This window comes from Chelonoidis abingdonii, chromosome 21, assembly GCF_003597395.2.
Source record: "Chelonoidis abingdonii isolate Lonesome George chromosome 21, CheloAbing_2.0, whole genome shotgun sequence".
NCBI lineage: Eukaryota > Metazoa > Chordata > Testudines > Testudinidae > Chelonoidis > Chelonoidis abingdonii.
This window is the reverse complement of record NC_133789.1, coordinates 11,697,420-11,720,054: the sequence shown is the minus strand read 5'-3', so window position 1 is coordinate 11,720,054 and position 22,635 is coordinate 11,697,420. Positions and strand designations below refer to the sequence as shown.

Below are 22,635 nucleotides of genomic sequence, written 5' to 3'. Positions count from 1 at the left end.
GCAAGGCGGTGGAATGCTGCTAGCACCAACAAGCTGCTCAGTGCACTCGCTAGGGCAAGTCATGTAGGTGAATTCTCCAGTGTCAGCCCCTCTCTTGCAGCCAGCATCTGAGAGGTAGGGTAGCACTGCAACATTAATCATCTGGTGTTGGAGATGACCAAGGATCAGATGTTCCCTCTGTTCACTCTTGGGGTGGGAGGTTGGAATGACTCATAAAATACAGAGACAAGGTGGGTGAGGTGATCTCTTTTATTGGGCTAACTTCTGTTGGTGGGAGAGACAATCTTTCAAGCTACACAGAGCTCCTCTCCAGCCTGGGAAAGGCACTCACCGTCCTAGCTGAATACAAGGTGGAAGAGATTGTTTAGCATAAGTAGTTAACATATATTTCAAGGGACCATTCAAGGTGAAGTGATTAATACCTTTCCAGTCATAAGGAGGAAAGGGACAGGGAAGGAAGCAGCTCAGAGGAGAGGTTGTTAGGGGGTTACAGATCGTTGTAATAAGCCATAAAGCCAGTGTCTTCGTTCAGTCCATGATTTTTAGTGTCTAGCAAAGTTATGAATTTAAGCTCCCAGGCTCGTCTTTTGAAAGCCTTGTGCAGGTTTCCTTTGAGGATGGGGGCTGATGGGTCAGACAGAGAGCGATCGCTTTGGGAAACGTGGTCACCCACAGGTGATAGGGTGTTTGTCTTTGTATGGTTTCTTGAAATAGGTGCTAACTACTTATGCTAACCCATCCGGATTCAAATCCTGTATTTAGCTGTGACCCTTGGAGTCAGCTTCCCAGATCCAAAGAGCTCAGTGCAACTGCCAAAGCTCGTCTCTCTCACTAACAGAAATTGGCCCCGTAAAACATACTGACTACTCACCTTGTCTCTTGAATGTCTTGGGACTAAAATGGCTACAGCAACATTCCAGAAACTACACAGCAGCCCCCTAAACGGTTCCCTGTTGTTTGCAAGAGAGGGAGGAGTGGGAGGGGAAGAAAAGGGGGGTTGAGTTTGAGATTTTCAACATCATATAGGCACCTAATTCCCACTGAGCTGGAGCCTGGGTTCTGAAACCCAGACAAGGAGGTGGGTCTCAGGCCCCAGGCTCCAGCCAACTCGGACAGCCTACAGGGCTATTTGTACTGCAAGCCCGAGACAGCTGACTCAGGCTCTGACACTTGCTGCTGTGTTGTGGGGTTTTTTTCGCAGCGGAGACATACCCTAAGTAACATTACACAAGAAATATGTGGCAGAGCAAGGAATGAAACCTGGGTCTCCCAACGCGCAGGGAAGCTCCCACACCACTGAGCTATCCTCCCTCTCTGCTCGGTTACCAGCACTGAAAATCTCTCGACTTCTGGTCTAACTTAAGCTTCTGATGTTCCGTTTCACCCCATCAGCCACATGCTGCTCATGTAAAAGCTGGGTCCGGGGGGGCAGAGGGGGGGTCTATGTTTAATTCTGACTCTAAAAATTTCAAGCGGTGGAAATCAGATCCATGGTTCTAATCAGATCCATCTCTACTAACGCAGACCTGAAGTTCTAGAGATCCACGTGTAAACCAAACCATCTTAGAGGAATGTGTTTCAGCCCCCTAACCCTAACCTTCCCTCCACTTTGGCCAGTCCACACTATAAACTTACTTTGGTATAACTGCATTGCTCAGGGGTGTGAAAAATCCATACCCTTGAACAATGAAGTTCTGCCGACCTAACCTTTGGTGTAGACAGCACTCTGTCAGCAGGAGGGCTTCTCCCATTGACTCAGCTACCACCTCCAGGCAAGGTGGATTAACTATGCCAAGAGAAGAAGCCCTCCCGTCCGCATAGCAGCATCTTCGCTGAAGTGCTACAGCAATGCAGCTGCCCTGTTGCAGCATTTTAAGTGTAGACTTGCCCTTAGAGATGACGCAAAGACAGAGGCAGCCGCCGCAGCAGAACCATTCCATTGCACTGCAGATTTCAGACCCCCTCTGTCACAGCTGAGAGGTTAGATACACTACCAGCTGTATTTCCACACTAAACTCTGTAGGGGGTGCTGCAGAGGCCATATTTATTGGCCTGACCCCTTACCCCACACTAACCCCCAAGAGGAGACCTGATAAGGATAAAGGGCCATATTTGATCATGTCATCGTAAGGAGCCTTGATGTACAATGAATGTAAAATAGCACAAACATGAGTTAACCAATCTGTGATTGTGCTGCCTCACAATGACAAGGGGTTTTGATCTTATTTGGATGTGACCTGAATCACAGAGTTTGCTTGCAGCCCATGTCTTTTATTGCATTAAATAACAACCGTCTGTAATGCTCCTTGATAGTTTCCTAAGTGGATTGTAGCCTCATCCTTTATGGATTTCATGTGGCTTTTAGACTTTTAATGCAATTCTACAGTGTATTTCTCATCTCTTTTTTTTGTGAAATGTGTTACGTAATTAATTGGTTTGCAATGATTCACTTTAGCAGACATTTCCAGAAAACAAACACACGCTTCTCTTGGATTGTGTTTCTTATTTACAACACTGTGGTCAGAACGATTTCCTACTTCTATTGTTGGTGTAGGTCAATATCAAACAGCAACAGGCCAATGCGGTAAAATTAACCAAGAATAGATTCCTTTCCCAATCAAATACTCATGCCACCATTTAGAGTCTCTTTTCATATATATGATTGGATTTCTGTCACGCCCATGACAAAGGAAAATAAAATGATCACAGATGGTATTTTGCAATCATTTGTTTGCTCATACATGAAAGACATCCCCTAATCAGTTGTGACTTCCTGCTAGGTTACTTGGTGTCCACTGGTTCCTCTAACGTTCTTAGGAAATTGATTTCCCCCTGGCTTTAGTTCCTCAAGTTCAGATTTTACCTTTGGGTAGTGTTGTCAATTCTCGTAAGTTTCTCACAGTATTGAGTGCTTTTCTTTAAGCTCCAGCTCCTGGAGTCATAGGAATAGCTCAGAACGACAGCTTTCAGGTTTTTTTAAATAACTAAATTTCTGGTCCTCGTGATTATAGATAAATGCTGGAAAATCCCTAAAGGTGCAAAATACAGAAGCCAAATAAAAACAATTCTAGATGTACTATTGTGTGGCCTTGCGGTCTCCTTCTTCGGGGGTTAGCACCTGCAGGCAGAGTCCTTGGAATGACAACACAGGTACAAGCTTAGTAAGAGCAGAAATTGCATTGAATATTCTAAGAAGTGCAGAGGCAGCTGATGCTGCTGACTCCAAGCCCATTAACTTTCTGCCAGGCAGGAAACACTCCCCCTCTGATCTTCCTGTTAGGGTTCATTCCTGAGTCTGAACTGTCTCCTCCTGGAGCAGCCACACCCTTTAGGTGCTGTCTGCAGATGTGCTGCACACAGATACCCAGCCAGTCCCCTGACTGGCTGACGCTGCTTCTCTTGTGAAAAAGACACATCCTCACTTCTAATCAACAGAACAACTTACGGAAACACAATCTTCATGCCAACCTGGGGTCCTACTACCTCCCTTTGGAAGGAAATGTCATTTGGTATAGCCAGATGTGCTCTGCTGTGGTGGGACCCATCAACTCCCTGGCAGCCCAGTCAATGCAGCTAGTACAGCCTGGCTATTCCCTGGCTGCGAGCTTCTCAACTCCAAGATTTCTCCCACCTCGTTATATCTAGTGCTTGCAACATCTGCAGCAAGAACACAAGGCAACATCTGCAGCAAGAACACAAGGCAACACAAGCCTGGTCTATTGTTTGAACCATGCGGACTTAGCCAGACAGTTAACAGGCCCACTCTGTTTTGCTGTAAGACAAGATCTCTCGGTCTTGCTCAGATTTCACCATCAACTCCTGACCTCCTACGTCATCCCTCTAGGGAATCACGCAGGCGCGTCGCAGGATGAAGGCGTCTCTACAGTCACATCCATCTCAATTCTAGCTAGAATGTGAGATGTCACATCTGCGTTTCCATAAACCTTTGTGTCAAAATCTGCCAGGGATTGTCTCAGCACCTGTCTGGGCCCATTCTGATAGGTGGGGCAGAGCTTAGTTTCTCAGCGTTCTCATTTATTCTCCCCTCCTCTCTAGAATAAAGAGAAACCCCTCTGATTTAGTGCCGGGCATTACAATCGGCGGCTCTGTTGCTAAATTAGCTACCCAGAGCAGCTTAGCTCTCTTTTCTGCAGCACATCATGCTTTGCCAGTGTCCCACCAGCTGGCTCCATAATGCAGTTGGGTCTGTCATTATTTGCTATACCTGTTACCTGGCCTGGAATTACCCCTTCTATCTTTGAGGGGATTAGAGCGTCCTCCCGCAGATCTACCTGACATACCCCAGTGGCATCCTTCCCGCAAATTATTGCAATGCCTTTTCCAATCATAGTGCATCTTTCACATTAAACTTCACTCCCGACTGCATCAGACAATCACTCCCAACCAGTGCCCAGTAATCAGAGTCCATGATAAAATCACCCACCAATTTAAGGTTGTCAGCTTCTACAGCAATTTGCCAATTACACATTACATTCCGTCTTTGTGTGCTTTGGCCATTTGCCACAGTGCCTTCCCCCCCTCCCCACTCTTGCCCCCAAAAGGAGGGAGTTAATCTCTGTGGTGTCTCCCTGGAAGCTTCTTTTCATCACCTTTCAGTTAACACTGAAACTCATGCCCCAGATTCAGTTCGGATCTCACATGACACTTCCCCAAGTTTCTTGATAGAGATGGAGACTTGGCTGAGCTCCCATACTTACGTCAGATTTTGAAATTTTGTTCTTAAGAATAAAAGGAAAAGAGCAGGAAATTCTTGTTTGTTTCCTATAATAATTAACCCCTGTCCTTTGTCTGTGTGCATAACAATAGATCTTTTATAGCACGATTATGCTTCACTGGGCAAGGGAATGATCTGGGGAGAGGGATAGCTTAGGGGTCTGAGCATTGGCCTGCTAAATCCGGGGTTCTGCGTTTAATCCTTGTGGGGGCAATTTAGGAATCTGGGGCAAAAATTTGTCTGGGAATTGGTCCTGCTTTGAGCAGGGGGTTGGACTAGATGCCTCCTGAGGTCCCTTCCAACCCTAATATTCTGTGATTCTAAGAGACAGCTTGTGGCTCTGTTCCCTGCACAAGTCTGTCCAGTATCAGTTTTAGTCGGTGGACGATCCTGTGTAACTTTCCATATTTCCAGCAGGCCTGGACTGGTCTTCTCTGGCATTCAGTAACTCACTCCAGTGCCCCTTGAACACTGATCAGGGTGTCGCCTTGTTTCTCCTGACTGAAAACCTGCATGCCTCCACCTCTGCACCTGTTATCACTGTGGCGTTCAGATGGAAAGGCAGCCGTTCTCCTACTTCCAGGTCAGTATCTCCACTGCTTCCTGCAGACTCTTAACAATATCCTTGAACTCTTTGCGCGCATTGCTCTGTCCCTGAGCACCACGGTCCCGGACCCGGAGGTGTTGTTCCCTCGTGCCGCAGCAGCTCATGGATCTGCTCCAGTTCGCTTGCTGGCGTGACGGCCTCATTGAGGATCTGCAGTGTTGACACCCCCTGGCCTGCATTAGCAATGAAGTGGTCTCATCCTTGACTTCCCTGTACTGCTTTTGCTGCTAGCTACTGAAGCCGATTCCCATAGTCTCTGAGCATTTTCCTGGCCTGGTGTTACTGGTCTGCGATTGCTGCAGCTACAGTGCCTCTTTCAGAGAGGGGGACAGGCACGTGCAAACTTCCTGGACTGTGCCTCTCAACAGCAGTACCAGAAAATCCACCTTCTCTCCCCCAGACCTCTGAGTCCCACCTTGCTGCCCATTCAAGTGTCTTGTCCAGAAGCTCCAATCAGGTGTAAAAACAGGGCATTTTGGTCTGCAGCTTCTCTTGGCACCATGTCACCCTCTTCATTGTTGTCATTGGCCATTTTCCTTCCTTCTCCTGCTATGTATTGATCCCACCTGCTGCCACCAGCATGGTGGGACCTTACGCTCTGCTTCCTGGTGGGTTAGCAGAAGCAGGCAGAGTCCTGGAATGGCATCAGCCGAACTTGTATTTATTAGTGTAAGGTGGGACAGAAGCAGCTCCCCTCCTGCTGCTGAAGCTGCTGACTACAAGACCTTTCACTTTCCCTGTGCAAGATGGGTGCCACCCCTCTGACCTTCCTGAGTCGGGGGTCCTTCTCTTCAGAGGCACAGCTGCCAACTTTCACGTGGTAAATAAGCACCCTGACTTTCACAACAAGCCAAACATCAAGCTGATCCCATTTCAAAACAAGGCCAAACCAATCCAATCCTGAAGAATCCCAGCGCTCTATGAGACTAGATCCCCCGGCGGTACAGTGTGGGACTGTGGTGGGCCCGCTGTGCACCCCTGACTCTCTCCCCCTTGCCCCTGCTTGCCAGGAGCCGATCAAAAAATAAAAAGAAACAAGAAGGAACAATCCAAAAACTAGCCAACCAGCACCTCACAAGCCAATTAGGCCAAAAACAAGCCCAATTTCTGCATTTTTTCCGTGGTTTGGCATGTCTGCTCCGGGGCTGCCCGTGGAGGTGCTACACACAGCCCTGGCCAGCAAAGTAACTTGGTTACAGTATTGTTTTTAAAAAGGGCATGATTTTTAAGCCACTCTTGTGACCTCTGGGGCGGGGGGGGGGGCTCACTCATGATTTTTGAATGGTAGGGGCTGTCCATACTGCTTTGTTTCATGACAATTTGGGCATGTTCCATATACCTGTTCCTGTTACTAGAAAATCCAGAACGAAGCAAAACTGAGTACGCTTTCTAGTATAGAATTAGAAGCTCACTGTAGTGGATTTAACAATGTCCCCATAATGATCTTACATTTATGGACAAGACTGAAACCAAAGGTATGTTTTTCTGACACAAGTGACTCATTAGCCAAGGTATTTCAGCTTCCGAAGATATTAACGGGCGTTCCGCAAAGCTCTTTTGAGACTGTCAATATGCTTCATTTTGTTTGCCAGGTCAATAACAATTAAATCCTTTTGTTTTAATGAAGCAGGTGAAGCTGTGACATGGCGTCTGGAGCCCTCAGAGCAGCGCTATCCCCAGACAGGGACCAATATTTTCCTTCTGTGCCTTAACTACTGGCTTTGCAAAGGGAAGCTGAAAAATGCAGAAATCCAGAGGCATTGAGCCAGCAGCAGTTTCCAGCTTTCAAGTGCAAGTGCCAAATCTTTTCATGAGGCAAGAGGAGGGGAAAACGCTACTACAGCATCGCTATCTCCTGGCTGAGAGTGAAACACCCAAGAGACTAAAAGAAAAGGTAAAGGCAGCACTGAAACGCCAGAGGGGTAAAAATCACAGGGCCAAATTCTGCCCTTGCGAGCCAGACTTCCTGTGGACCAACAAAGCGCATCACAAATCTCTTAGGCCCACAGCCGTACGAACTGCAGACAAATTCTTATTTATGTGACAATCACCATCAGCCAATACCTGGGGCTGAACCAAGGACCTCGAGAGCATGAACCACTACGGCTTGAACTACAGAGTCAGAACATGCAGAAGAGACTGTAACAGACTCATGTCCTTGGTGGATCACTGAGGCCTGCCCCTAGGGCTGCCAACTTTGGTTGGACGAATTCTTGGAGATTTCATTAATCTTTAATTCCTGGAGACTCCAGGACAATCGTGGAGGGCTGGAAACCCTGCCTGCCCCACACACAGAGCTCAGTAAGTTACATGCCCCCAGCCCCACAGAGCCAGGAGTCACATGTGTGCATCGGAGGGTTGTAATCTGTCTCATACCGTTCATTTGAGGAATTGCTTGCACTGAGTCATTTGCTGGGGACTCTCTGAAGAGCACTGATGGGCCCGTCTGTCCCAGCCTCTGGAAGGAGGAAGAGAAAACAAGACGCCAGAGTGGTGCAGAGAGAAAGCCAGCGTATCCTGGAAAACAGGCCCGGCTCAGTCCCGCAGCCTCCTGACACTTGTGCTGTGAGTTCGGAGAGCGTGCGGCTGGTTCTGTTGGGAAGGGGCTGGATGATTTACATAATACGAAGGTGCTGTCCCCACTGCACCTCACTGGAGTGGCTGACTAGGAAAAACAACCAAGTTTTTCTTTGTAGGTTAGCAAGAGGCTGATTAAAGCACCCGAGCTGCTCAGCTGAGGACTTATCTAGACCTACAACACTGGTGCAGTGGCACCGCTCTGGAGCTTAGTGAAGATACAACCTATGCTGATGGGAGAAGCTCTCCCATTGGTTTAGGCTCTCCACCTCCCTGAGAAGCAGAAGCGAGGTTGGAGGGAGAAGTGCCGGAGCGCTGTCTACATCAGGAGTTTGGTCGGTGTAACCACATCACACAGGGGTGTGGATTTTCCACACCCGTCAGCCACGTAGTTATATTGACAGAAGTCTGTAGGATAGACCAGGGCTAAGGCTCCAGCCTGCCCCGTCTAATGGGGGCAACCAGAAGCAGCTTTTTTCCCCTCCCCAGCCTCAGTAACAGACATTTAGCTGCCTCTTGACCTATTTCTGGACTTAGCCTCTTGGCAGAGAGAGAGAGACACATCCAGTGGGGGAGTGCGGTTGACTTAACAGGCCTTCTCACTCTGCTTATAGAAAACACATCTCCACTCAGGTTGCACAGCAGATGCTCCCCATGCCTGATCTGAGGATGCTGACAATGACAGATGCCTGTGGCAGCCCATCTCAGGCCAGAGCCCCACGGGAGCCCATGGAGCCTGATCTCTGAAAAGGATTTAGTTTTAGTGGGGCTTGCAGGGGTTGTGAGATTTAACTGAAGGGCGCTCGGCAGCTATGACAGGCTGGAGGTGGCAGAGGCAGCCAAGAGCAGGAGAAGGAAGGGAAGGGCCATGACGCTGGGGTTACTGCCAGAAGCAGGGAAGCGAGTCAGAACATGGCGAGAGCCAAGAGCAGAGACACAGACGGGGCCAAAGCTGCGCAGAGACTTGGGGTCCGTCTACACAGCACAAAGCCGCATGACTTGCTGCTCACACAGAGGTACCCGCGCGAGCTGTGCTGTGTCCAGCCTGCCAGACCCAGCATTGAGGAGGCTGCAGAAGCAGGTACATACCCAGGGTGGGGTCAGGCCGGCTTGTACAGCTCAGGCTGAAGAACGCACCATTACGTCCTCACTGCTCTATCTACACGAGCTGCACATCACAACCTGGCTGGTGTACCTGTGAACAGCAGACTTGAATCTTACGCTTGCTGGGAAGCTGAGACAGATCTATGGCAGGGGTTGGAAAAAAGAGGGGCAACAGGGTACGAAAGCCAATGAGATCCCTCCCTTCCCCAGGAAGCCAGGCCCACGTCTCTTCCAGACCCTTCCCTCAGGCCATGGTTAGTTAATTCAGACGCACCCCAGAACTGTCTCCCTGGCCAGGGCAGGCTGCAGGGGCCCAGAGGAGCAGAGCAGGGACACTACGCTTCTTTAAAGCCCAGCAGATGGGAAGGCAGACGGCCCAAGCACTGTAAGAGCAGCAGGGGTCAGTGCACAGGCAAGATGTCTCAGTCCCAGAACGGTTTCTCTGGAGTTTGGAGATAGTTTTTTCTCAGCTGGAGAGGGTACTGATCTCTCCATCGGCCAGGCCTTGCTCACAGAGCACCCAGAAATCGTGGGAATGGCACCGCTGGAAACGTCTCAATCTGCTGGCAAGAGGGAAGTACAATACACACCTGCCCCCTTACCATCTTTTCCGCTGTCCTGCCCCCCCACTTCCTTCCATTCACTTTTCTTTCCACTTAGCCGATCTCCTAACTAACGCCCCACCTCTCCCAGACTCCCCAAAATAAAAAAAAAAATCATGGAACATGCCATCTGCTGCCACCACCACTTTGTTCACTCTGCTGGCATCTTCTACTCCTTCCCCCAGCCTGTGTCCATCTGGTCTATTTAGAGCATAGGCAGGGCCTGTCTACTGCTATGTGTTTGCACCGCACCTAACACAACCCTACTAACAGAGGACCATAATGACCCAAGCATCGGGAGCAGCAAAGACTCGAGCTTCTTTATGGGGTTTTAAGTTCATTACTGCGTTCTGCATGTATTGCAGGTCAACACGGCAAAGCTCTCCGGAAGAAAAGGAAAGTGTTGCTGGGTCACATTATGCAGAGTCAGTTTAATTCCAAATACATTTACATTTTAATGCATGTCACGGAGTCCCCGGGCGATGCTCTGGAACTGCTCCCCACAAAGCCAGGCAGGACTTTGGGAGCCTCCTCTCCCTCGGAGCAGACTTGTTCAGGGCAAGAAGCTCACACGTTTTCACCTCCTGGGTCTCTCCTTGGAGCATTCAGCATCCTCTGCCCCTCCGTGCGCTTCCCACAGCGAGCCACCCGGGCTGGGTCTTGGGAAAGCCACAGGGTTTGCCCCACTTTGCAGTCAGACGTGACTCTAAGCCAGCAAAACAGAGGTTTATTCGATGACAGGACCAGAGTCTAAAACAGAGCTTGTAGATACAGGAAACCAACCCCTCGGCCGGGTCCATTCTGGGGGCAGTGAGCCAGACCCCTAGGTCTGCACTTCACTCCTTATCCCCAGTAGCATCCAGACTAACCAACCCCTCCAGCCCCTCCTCTGCTCCGCTCCTTTCCCGGGCCAGGAGGTCACCTGATCCCTTTGTCTCCAACACTGCAGTTGGCACCTTGCAGAGCAGGGGCCGGCCATCAGTTGCTAGGTGATTATTACAGAAGTGCCAGGCATTAGGTGCACTGGCCCTTTGCTCTGCCAGATACTTAAGAACTGCCTAGGGGACACTGAGGCACCAACACAGTATTCAGAGCAAACATTAGGAACAGTCCCAGTTCGTCACAATGCAAATGCCTGGAAATCATCAACTTTTTCAATTACCTGCTGAGTGTTCCCAGTGTTTCCATGGGAACAGCAACTGTTAATCACCATGATTTATATTTATATCTTGGTAGCGTCCACAGGGCCCAATCAGGCCTCATTGTCTCAGGTGCTGTACAAATACAACGGAAGGTGTGGTCCCTGGTTGAGGATCAGAAGCCTGGATTTTAAGTGGTTCAAAGAGGGTAAATAATATCAAAGTTAATTTCCACTTCTAAACACCTCCTGGTACCTTTATTTGCACTGCCTGCAGGACCTTACTTCACCAGCAGCTCCTCCGCGGAGAATGGAGCCGTATCTCCAGTAGGAGTTTACAAGCCTTCTGGACGTAAACGCACACCTTTTGGGCAGTGAACACCTACCCTGCAATGCTACTAAACCAGTGGTACAGGCCGGAGTCGGGTCTGATGTACAAACTGTTTAGAAAGTCAGAGAAAGCTCGGAACAAAAAGACTAATCCGAACGTGATGTGCTTAAGCCACAAGAACTGCGCCTTTATGGCTCTCGGTGGGGCCCCGGGGGGTGCATCTACACTATGATAAAACACCCACAGCACTGACTTTCAGAGCCCGGGTCAGGTGATGGGCTTGCAGGGCTCGGGCTATGGGGCTATCCAATTACAGTGTAGATGTTCAGATTCAGCCCTAATGTCTACACTGCGATTGGATAGCCCTGAGCCTGCTGATCCGGGCCAGTTGTGGCCATGTAGCGCAGAGATACTCAGGTTGTCTTAGCAACAAACTGAGAGAGTCTAGACACTGAAAGAAGTGCAGAGTTGCCAACCACGAATGCTCAAACATCATGAGTTGGGCCTCAAAGAATCAAAACTTTTTAAAAACTAATACATTTGGGATGTGTTATATTTGTTTTAGCTCACACTTGGGTCACGTTTTAAAGCTTTTCTCTGCAACCAGGAAAGCTAGAAACTTACATTTTTAAAAATGAAATTTGGGATTCTCACCTAATCCCCGGATTCCAGAAGGTGGGGCTTTAACAAACACCAAACATTGGGAGACTCGCAGTAAAACCACAAGAGTTGGCAACAGTTGTGGAATAACTCGATCTGAGTTTCCAGTGGGTAGCATTAATGGGATAAGGCTGCTGTTCCTTTCTGGACATGATGTGTGTGTGAGAGAGACAGAGAGAGAGGGAGTCACTTGGCAACTTGCTCAAACTCAGCTTGTGGACTGAACAGCTGGAAAAATAATGAGCTTCACCAACATGGCTACTGCTGCCATCCCCTGCCATCTCCATTATCCTCATCCCGAATGAATTCTGGGGCAAACATACTGCACCAGCTCCCATCACAGCCGCCACTGGGTTTAGCTGGATCCTGAACAACACCTAGGACGGAAACATTCCATTCCTTTGATCAACCTTTGTTCCTGATCTTTCCTATCCTTTCTCGGCCTTCTGTCTAATAAGAGCCCGGCTTAGCCAGCCAAGGTAAACACATCTTTTCTAACACCACTGTCACAAAAAAAAAAAAAAAAGACAGAAAAGAAAAGAAAGAAAGCTCCAAAGAATGTTTTTAGCCCAAATGGCCAAAATCTCAGCATGGCTAATAGAGCTGTGTGTGCTGCCTGTATTTTCCAGCAACGAGATTGTAAGTGACAAAGCATTGGAGATAAAAGTCACATTTTTCTTTCCATTCTGCATCCGTTTGGCTTTGTCTTTGAAAGAAACAGGATGGGACTTTAATGCCAATAACTCAAAAGTGATCATCTAAAATGACTCTGTCTTGTTCCCCCACCAACAGTTCACACTGTCTTTTAATACCACATAAAGACTCAGATGCACGTCTTGCCTCTTAAAAGATTCTCTAAGTCTAAACTGAACAAGGGAAACTGTTTACATCAAAAGCTGCCTTAACTTTTTAAGTTTCAAATGCTGTAACCGCTTCTCTGTCTTGTGTGTATTTAACAAAAGGCTAATAGGTCTTTGGTGGTGGCTGTTACAATAGGATAACTTGACGGGAAACCTGGAATCACATTCAGCACCCCATCCATTAATACAAACTGCACTGCAATCTGAGAAGTACACGGAAATGCTCTGCGGTAGGTATAACAAACAACTGCTGGGGAAAAAGAACCATGACATTATAACTTTGGAAGGAGTTGGAAAAGAAACCAATTTTTCAAAACACATTGGTTTAAAACGTCAAAGGAGATTCCTTTCATACGCTGCACTAGGGTGACCAGATGTCCTGATTTTATCGGGAGAGTCCCGATTTTTGAGTCTTTTTCTCATATAGGCTCCTATTATCCCCCACCCCCTGTCCTGATTTTTCACACTTGCTGTGTGGTCACCCTACCCTGCACAAAGTGTAGACTCAGACTCTAATTACTGAGAGCCTTCCTCGTTACAATATACAGCATAACACATGCTGATCTATATCCACTGCACAGGTGAAGGAAGAAGCATCCAGGAAGAAGAGACGCTAAAGTCAGCATGTTTACTCTTCAGAACTGGCTTCCAAATTGGCTGTGTTTCAATATAGGTTTTTATACCATGCTCATCACCTTAGTATCTGAGTACCTTCCCGTAGTGGATTAAGCCACATGACTACACATCTGTCACTTGTTTTGTTCTCTCATCCTCTCCCCAGAGGGAGAAGCATGTGGAGTGGAGAGTCTTGTTTTGGAAGAGAGAGAGAGAGTGTCTATAATATACATGTTGCTATGTGTTTATGTTAGAGACAGCAGATCAAAAAATCATACAACATCAGAAGGGACCTAGTCCAACCCCTGCTCAAAGCAGAATCAATCCCCAGACAGATTTTTACCCTAGTTCTCTGAATGGCCCCCTCAAAGATTGAACTCACAACCCTGGGTTTAGCAGGCTGATGCTCAAACCACTGAGCTATCCCTCCCTCCAATATGCCTAGTACTTCTAGCGGTGGAATGTGATGAGGTTTGGGATGGTCCTTAGTTCTTGGATGCTCTTAGTCTACAACCTCAGATCACCAAAGTAAGGCTAGAGAGAGTGCTGCTCTGGATTTGGATAGTATTCAAATCACCCAGCACTGTGAGGCTTAGCCCAGTAAGTCAGCGACATGATACTCAGAATTTTTAAAAGATTGTGAGTGTGGGGACCACCTGGAGGATCCATCAGGAAGGTGACATGAATTCACAGCCAGCTCTTCCACTTATCAAGATGTCTAATTTAGATTCCAAAATCCCACTGTAGTCACCCGGAACCTGATGCAGAGTTCAAACACAGGACCTGGCTTTGAAAGGTTGCTGTGGCTATGGGGTGATGGAGCAGCTTGCAGACAACCAAGCAAGTGGGGAATGCTTCCAGGTTGGCAGCCTCGTCTTCATCAAGAATCACTTCACTCGCTTGTGTCCTTGAGTTTTATACCACGAAAAGAAAAGAAAGCTCTAAAGAATGCTTTTACCCCAAATGGCCAAAATCTCTAACTTTGAAACTTGACCTGCTTTTGCAAAGGCTGGAAGTTCCCTGCAGAGCTCAAGAACTTTTAAGTTTAAGGAGAACTGGCTTCTGGTAATGGAGGGGTTCCCATGGAACATGTCAGAACAACTACAGCATGTGTGCAACCAAGGCATGTCCTCAGATAGAGAGAGAAAAAAAGTTAATATTGGGTCTTACCTGTTTCTCCCCATATTGGTAAGTATTCATCCTGCTGTATGTCCAGCATGATCTCCAATCCATTGCCCGTCCCACCTTTGACTGTGGTAAGCAGGGGCCGCCCTTCTTCTCCTGAGTTAAACATGTAACATTTCCCATATTTTGTAAACACCTTCAAGGGAGAGAGAAAAGAGAGAGCTCCATGTAACACACCTCTTCCCAACCCGACCGCAGCTGCAGACACATGAAAAATGTAAGTGCAGCAGAGCTCCAGAGGAAACATCTGAAGCCAGATCTAATCTGGTTTAATAATTTAGTATATTAAGTGTGTTCCTCTTTACAGGGAAAATAAAATGGAGTAGGGTGAGAAGAAACAGCATTTTAAAGGAATGAACGAATGTTTTTGGAAATAGTTCCTCTGACTTGCACTGTGTTAGCTCTCTAAGAAACTGATATATTTGCAGTGCTTGAGTACACGTTGAATTATAATGCAAGTCTCCTTTCATCCAAGATGTCACAGCAGCACAGCCAGATGCTGCTGGGTTTTCACTACTGCACATTTAGAAGTGACCCTCTCGTCCCTAAGCTCAAAAGAATACAAATGCCTGTTCTGGAACCCAGTTTGCTCCAACGGGATTCGAGTGAATACAGCTGCCAGCCTCCCCCGATCCTACTGCCTGTGAAATACATGTTTTCATTTAAGATTGTTGCTTCTTTCCATCTCCCTATCCCCCACACAAACCCCATGACTCAAAAATAAAAGGTCTTTAAAGGCAGACACGCTACTGCTGAAGAGTGGAGAATTTGGCAGGCTAGACTAATTCTCTTTGAAGGCAAAGACAAGTGTTCTGCATACAATTGTTGGAGGTTCTGCATATGACAGTTGTTTCTTGACCCTGAGCCACATTTCTACTGGATTTTTATTCAACAAGGATTCATTCAAGCTAAGCCAAACATTACACACCTGGTAATTGTTCATACACAGAGCTCCTTTTCCAACAAATGCAACAGCATTAAAATGCTGCTGTCTCAAACACACTCGATATTGACACAAAGATGTAATGGATTTTTTAATCCTATCATTTAAAGCCACAGCAATAACAAGAGGACAACTTCCTCCATTAACAGGAAGTTTTCACGATTTCCCCTGCCTTTGTTTAATCCAGGGTCTCAAACACATGGCCTATGGGCCACATGTGGCCCGTGGAGTTATTGCCTGTGGCCCGCCATAGGCGCCAACTCTGTGGGTGCTCTGGGGCTGGAGCACCCATGGGAAAAACTAGTGGGTGCTCTGCACCCACCGGCCGCCAAGCTCCCCTCCCCCTCTGAGCATGCCACATCACTACTCCTCCACCTACTTCCCAGCGTTTCCCGCCGCCAAACAGCTGTTTGGCGGCACTTAGGACTTTCCTGAAGGGAGGGGGGTGGGGGGAGGAGCAGGGATGCCGCCCTCAGGGGAGGAGATGGAGTTCATCTGTAAATTTGACATCATCAGCTCTGGACTAAACAAAGACTGTGAATGGCTTGCCAATTACAGAACCAGTTTCTCCTCCCTTGGTTTTCACACCTCTACTGCTAGAACAGGGCCTCATCCTCCCTGATTGAACTAACCTCGTTATCTTAACTGCTGCTACAATTATATAACCTACACCCTGGAAATTTCCTGCTACTGCTCTGACGAAGTGGTGTATTCCCACGAAAAGTCACGCTCAAAACGTCGTTAGTCATAAGGTACACAGGATTCTCTGGCTGCTGCTTTTACAAAATTGATATGTGAGCCTTTAATAGCATACAATATTGACCAAAGTTCGCTCCTTACCTTGGTAGAGTTCCTGCGTTTATGGTGGATTGTTCACTCAGTGATCTTCCCCTTGGTGGAACCCAGTCTGGTCACTTCTCCTGTGTCTGATCACAGTGGAGGTGGGGGCTAACCGGCCCGCCTTCTACTTCGATTTCCAGCCAGGGGGCTCTCTGTGGATTTGCAGGTTCACAGGTCTCCTGTAACAGCTGCATGACACTACAACTCCTTGGTGCTCTTCCCCATGGCCTCCTCCAAACACTCTTACTCCTACACAGACTTCCGCTGGTGCGATAACGTGTCCTCCTCAATCTCCTTCATACACTCTCTCACTCTACTCTGTTCTTGCCTCAGCTCCACACAACTCCTTCCTCTGGCTCTCTCGCCTATGAGTGAGCTCCTTTTTAAAGCCAGGTGCCCTGATTAGCCTGTCTTGATTGTCTGCAGGTGTTCTAATTAAAGTAGCTATCTCTACTGCCTTCTAGAAAGATCTTAATTGGCTCCAGGTGCCTTGATTAACCTGGAGCAACTGCCAATGGTTACCAGGGTACTAGAGATTTGTTTAGCCTGGGGCTAACATACCTGTTTCTCAGTACTTTACTGTAGCCATCTGGCCTTGCCCCATCACATATATTACTCTTCTTTTTTTCCATTTTTGACTATCCTTTTGTATCTTTGTATGAAAATGTCAGTGATGCGGCCCTCGGGCCAATGTACTAGTCCGCATGCGGCCCTTGTGGTGATTTGAGTTTGAGATCCCTGGTTTAATGAGTGGTTTAGTCTACTCCTCAGTTATCACCCCTCTCCCATTTCGATCTTGGGATGGAGACAGTGATTTGCATGCAGTTGCTTGTAATGTCAATAGAGAAGTAACACGAAGCCACACTCAGATATTTTCATGAGGAGGGGTGGCAAGTTTACTCCACTGTCCCTTGTGGGAAGCATGTTATTTGATGCTTGCAGCACTGACAACCCCCAAGAATCAAAAATCATGAGTCAAGTCCCCAAACATTACAAGTGTGGCTTAAAAATCACAAGATTAAAAAAGGAATAAAATATTGGTTCCTGTTTATTTGCCTTCTGAGGCTGGAGCATTTAGAGATCATGTCTATAAGCTTTTCTCTGCAGCCATGAGGGCCAAAAACATACCTTTAAATAAAAGCCAAGATTCTTACACAGACACAAGATTTCAGTAGTTGGGACTCTATCCCTCCTCCTTCCCCCCAACACCAAATACCATAAAACTCACAATAAAATCATGAGACTTGGCAACATTGTGTCCATAAGCACTCATATGGCTGCTGCATTATTCTTGAAAACATTTGTAAATCCCCAAAATGTCATATATTTTTAGCAGTGATGAGTATTCATCTGAACATCAATACTGGAAAACGCAACATTTGCTAGTCACTATTCAGAGTTTTCCAGTTTCAAAAGCTCTAGTCCTCCAATCAGAGAGCAGTTCACTCTTCATTCATAACAACCAATCAAAGCAAACAGGTCACATGAACAAACTACAAGCTGAGTGGGATTCCATTCAATGATGCACCAAATACTTACAAATAACAACTGCATTCGCTGGGATCCAATTATCACACAAATGATTCATAAATCTAAACAAAGGCCAGACTCATCTGCTAATTTACATCCAACAAATAATTTGATCATTTCTACGTGCCCAATGCAATTACGACCCATCAGCGCAGAAGCAAATGAAAAGAGGAAGCTGGGAAAGGACACAAGAGCATATTCCAGTGGAGCTATCCAATCAGAGCAAAAGGAGCACAGAAAAAATGAAGCATTTGCAAAAATGTCCTTTTTAAACTTCTTTCCTCTAAAGTGAAAATCCCTCTTTAATATGTGACCAACTGATTAAGCTCTACAGATCTAGAAGGTTAATCTGAACCAGCTAGATTTGGTTTAGGTTTATCCAGAGATGTTCCCCATACAGAGGTGACATTTTCTAATTAGCATGGTTTAACATAAAGCAAGAAGAAAGCCTATGTTAGCGCAAATCACAGGAAATCAGGAAGGTTTATATCAAAGGCAAGAGAATATTCTATTTAATGAACAAGGACTGAGGTCACGTCTACACTACAGACAGTATATTGGTTACTCTTTCTTGCCACTTTTCTACTAAGGAGCAGCAAATTGTATAGGGTTAGGATTAGGGTATTGCCTTCTTCCAAAACTCACAATTGTACACCTAACTGTCCTGCAAATTGGTCTCTTTAAGGTCTGCTAATATCCAGTCCACGTACTAAGTCTTTGACCTTACCCTTGGTCATCTTCCAGCCATGATCATTGCAAGGGTCATCCTACCAATCTAACTCCATTGGCAGCCCACCCTCTGTCAACACGTTTTCAATTAGGGCAACCCACATTGGGTCCCTCAAAATTTCATTTGGTTCGCTATCACTGAGCGCCCAACCATTTGATCCCCTCAACATCTCCATTCCCATGGTGGAGAGCATACTGATTTTTTTTTAGGGGGGGGACTGGCCTAGTCTCTGTCCCATACATTACAATGGATCGAGTTTTGTACAATCTACAGTTTAACTTTATTGACAATTTTTTTATTGCAGAGAACTGGGGTTAGCTCCCACAACCTGCACCAATGGGTTTGGTACAATGCTGGGCATTACTCAGGAGGGCACCATTGTCAACCACCATTGATCCTAAGTATTCACATTCATTCTTCTAAGCTCTCTGCCTATGATATACTTTATGGTGGCTTCTGTTCTTTCAATTGTCACAGCCTCAGTCTTACCAACATTCACACCGAGTCCTGCCCGCTCAAAACTGTGTTGCCACTGTGCAGAGTTGGTTTGCGGAGTCTCGCAGTCTTCTGTACATATCACTAAGTCATCAGCAAACATGGTGTTTCAAGGCATTTACCTTTGTATATTCTCCTTTATCACATCCCAAACAACCATAAACAAAAGAAGGGGCTCAACACTGAGCCCTGTTAAAGTCCTTCCTGCACTGCAAACAGAACCCCACCCCCCCTTCCCTTCCCCAAACAGTGCAGAGTTCTGTTCCACAGCTGCCGACAGCCAAACGCTGCACGGGTGCAGTGATCCTGGCTGATGGGACACGGACACTCTTGCCCTCCTAAGGAACGGAGTGGTCGATGTTTCTGGCTGGGGTAGCAAAAACCAGCAGAAAATTTAAATCTTGAGGCAGGGAAACTAGATAGCTCAAAACGTGCAAGACCGGTGGCCTAGCAAAGCACCATGTCTCAAAAGAAACAGGGAAGAAGACTCCTTTCCACCTCAAAGGACCAAGGATGGGATGGGATCTGCCATTAGACACACACTTTGTAGTCACTGACCACATCCCACGTGTACTCACAGGGCAAGCACTGGCAGAAAATGTCCCCAGAACCTGGGGTGAGTTTCACATCAGCGTGAATGGAAGGAAGGCAGATCCTCAACACACCTCCCTCTTCAAGAAAGTTTTGCTACCAGAGGTCTCTAGGGCTGTCCAGAGTGAGAAAAAGCAAAACAGGTCCCTACGCCTCCACTCGAAATAGCCCCCAAGCAATATTCCCTCAGGTTGAGCTCTGTTCCAAGGAACAATAAAAATCAGACTGAAATAGACACTTGAGTAACAGCCTCTGGTAGTGAAATAAATCCAGCCAGATAGTAAAAGAGTGCTCCTCCACCTTTCCCACCAGAGGACAGGACCCCGCCCTTTATCTCCCTATGCACCAACCAAATGATTCAACCCCACCCCCTACCTCCCCATGTACCAACCAGAGAATCTGACCTCACTTCACTTCCCCAGAGTAGGACCACACTCCCCACCTCCCTACAAGCCCATTCACGTAATACACCCTTGCCCCCCCCCACTCAGAGAATACATGCCAGCTCTCTCACGACTCCACAGACTCTACAGAAAGCACAACTCCTCCTGCTGCCACCCCTTGTCCTTAAAAAAGACAAACATCAAGTTTAAGTTGAACTCTAACGTGCCAACAATGAACACAGAGGTTGGCCGTGCTGTGAGCCCTATTAACCGGCACACCAGTTAATGCCATCACCTAGAGAGGAACAGCTGCGGGTCTTTGTGATGGTCGGTGCTAGCTCTTTGGGGTCCCCAGAAGGAACTCCCTACACTGATAGCTCCTTGTCCTCTGCTGAGGAAGAAACTCCACTATCCTGCTTCCATTACAGTGCTTCATGCAGATCCAGCAGGGCCTGAAGAAGTGAGGCTTCTCTGGCAAATGGGCTAAACAGCCTGCAGACCTTGCTGAGTATGACTTGGGGTGGGGAGCCCTGAGACTGGCCATGCTGCTCTCAAACAGGGGCGGGGAACCTTTTTTTTTGATCAGGTGCCACTGACCCATAGAAAAAATCAGTCATGGGCCACACATGGGGCGTGGAGGCTCAGGGCTTCCCCTAGGCTCTGGGATAGGGCCAGAAATGAGGGGTTCAGGGTATGGTAGGGGGCTCTGAGCTGGGGCCAGGGCTTGGGGTGTGGGAGGGATGAGGCCTCTTGTGGGGGGGGCAGGATCTAGGGTTGAGCTGGGGGGAGGGATAGCTCAGTGGTTTGAGCATTGGTGTGCTAAACCCAGCATTGTAAATGTAATCCTTGAGGAGGGCATTTAGGGATCGGAGGGGGGGAACAACCTGTCAGGGACAGTACTTGGCCCTGCTAGTGAAGGCAGGGGACTGGACACAATGACCTTTCAAGGTCCCTTTCAGTTCTATGAGATAGGTATATCTTCATTTTTTTTATGAGGGGCTTGGGGTACAGGAGGGGCTCAGGTCTGGGGCAGGAGGTTTACATGTGGGTGGAGGTGCAGGGTCTGGGAGGGAGTTAGGGTGCTGGGCCAGGGGGTTGGGGTGTGGGAGGAGGTTTGTGGTGCGGCTTTGGGAGGGAGTTTGGGTGCAGAAGGGGGCTCAGGGCTGGGTCTGGGGGTTTACATGTGGGTGGAGGTGCAGGGTCTGGGAGGGAGTTAGGATGCTGGGCCAGGGGGTTTGGAGTGCAGGCTCCAGCTAGGTGGCACTTACCTCACGCGGTTCCTGGTTGGCAGCACAGCAGGGCTGAGGTAGGCTCCCTGCCTGCCCTGGCTCCGTGCTGCTCCCCAAAGCAGCTGCCATGTCCAGCCCCTAGGTGGAGGGGCCAGGGGGCTCTGAGCGGTGCGCACTGCTCACATCCACGGGCACCACCCTCGCAGCTCCCACTGGTTGTAGCTCCCAGCCAATGGGAGCTGCAGAGCCAGCACTGGGGGTGGGGGCAATGAGTGGAGCTCCCCTGATCACCCCTGCACCTAGGGGCTGCAGGGACATGCTGGTTGCTTCCGGGAGCTGCATGGAGCCGACTGGACTTCTAATGGCCTGGCAACCCCAGCTTCCTTCCGCAGCGGGACAAGCCGGGCGCTCGCTGCTCCAGTCCTGGGGGCGGGTGCTGAGGTTCGGGGCTTCCGGCCCGCAGCGAGGAGACTTGCTGCAGGCCGGATGAAATGAAGCAGCAGGCCACATCTGCCCCACAGGTTCCCCACCCAGGTCTAAAATAAAGACTCAGAGGCCCGTCGGAGAGTGTCGAATAACTCCCACAGGAGCTAAGGACCATCACAGACTTCCCCACCCTCCTCTCTGAGTACGCAGGGTGCTTCTTCCAATCGCCTTCCCCAATAGACACACAGAGCAGCGTGGGTATAGAGTAAAACTCTACCAAAAAAAAACACTGCACTGCACTGCACACACACTCTTCCCCCCGGGAAAGAATGGACCATACGTGACTGACTGGAAAACATTCAGATACCACAACCATGAGGACAGCACAGGAACCCAGACAGAACAGAACCCGGGGCTTCAGTCTGTATCCACAGTCTTAACCAGCGGGCCATCACTTCCCTACAAACTGTCCAAGAGGCGTTCAACCTTAATTTAAAATAGCAGTTAAAGAACCATTGCCAAATCCAGGCACACTAACATCTGTATACCCTCGAGTAACTCTACATGGAACAGAGCCGCACTGTTCCGGCATTTCCTGTCTGTCTTCTGAATGATGGTTTGGAGGATAGTTTTCAGTAGAATCTCTCCTCCTCATATTGGGTTCCTTACTCTCTGACATTATGCTGAGCAATGTCAGAGTATACGGAACCCTAAAGGAGACAATTTAATCGGAGTTTGTTTGACGGGGGGGGTTAGGAGAGAAGGGGTATGTTTTTGTTAACAATTTCCTGAGTGTGGCTGCGGTACTTTTAACTTTAAACCAACAGCAACAAAAGACAAGCGCAGATCAGGGAAACGACAAACACCTACCTTGAAAAACATCTATAAAATGCCAGATTTTTCAGTGATGGATCACTTCTGACAGCTCATCTGAAAATTCATGTTAAAGTCCAAAGACAAACACGCTCTAAATATGTGAAATGGTATTTAAGTAACACAATGACCCTTCTTACCTAGTGCCTAGAGGGAAAAAAATGTGTATTCGGTGAAATTA

General features: G+C 47.9%; 1 protein-coding gene across 2 annotated transcripts in view; it reads right to left on the bottom strand.

Annotated features, from left to right (window-relative positions):
• Window positions 1-22,635, bottom strand: part of LOC116835034 (acid-sensing ion channel 2) — a 342,966-nt gene that overhangs the window by 187,505 nt on the left and 132,826 nt on the right. For both annotated transcript variants that reach the window (XM_032797481.2, XM_075059574.1), the window contains exon 2: window positions 14,400-14,550. In XM_032797481.2, the coding sequence (XP_032653372.2) occupies window positions 14,400-14,550 (151 nt within the window). The remainder of the gene's footprint in view (window positions 1-14,399; window positions 14,551-22,635) is intronic.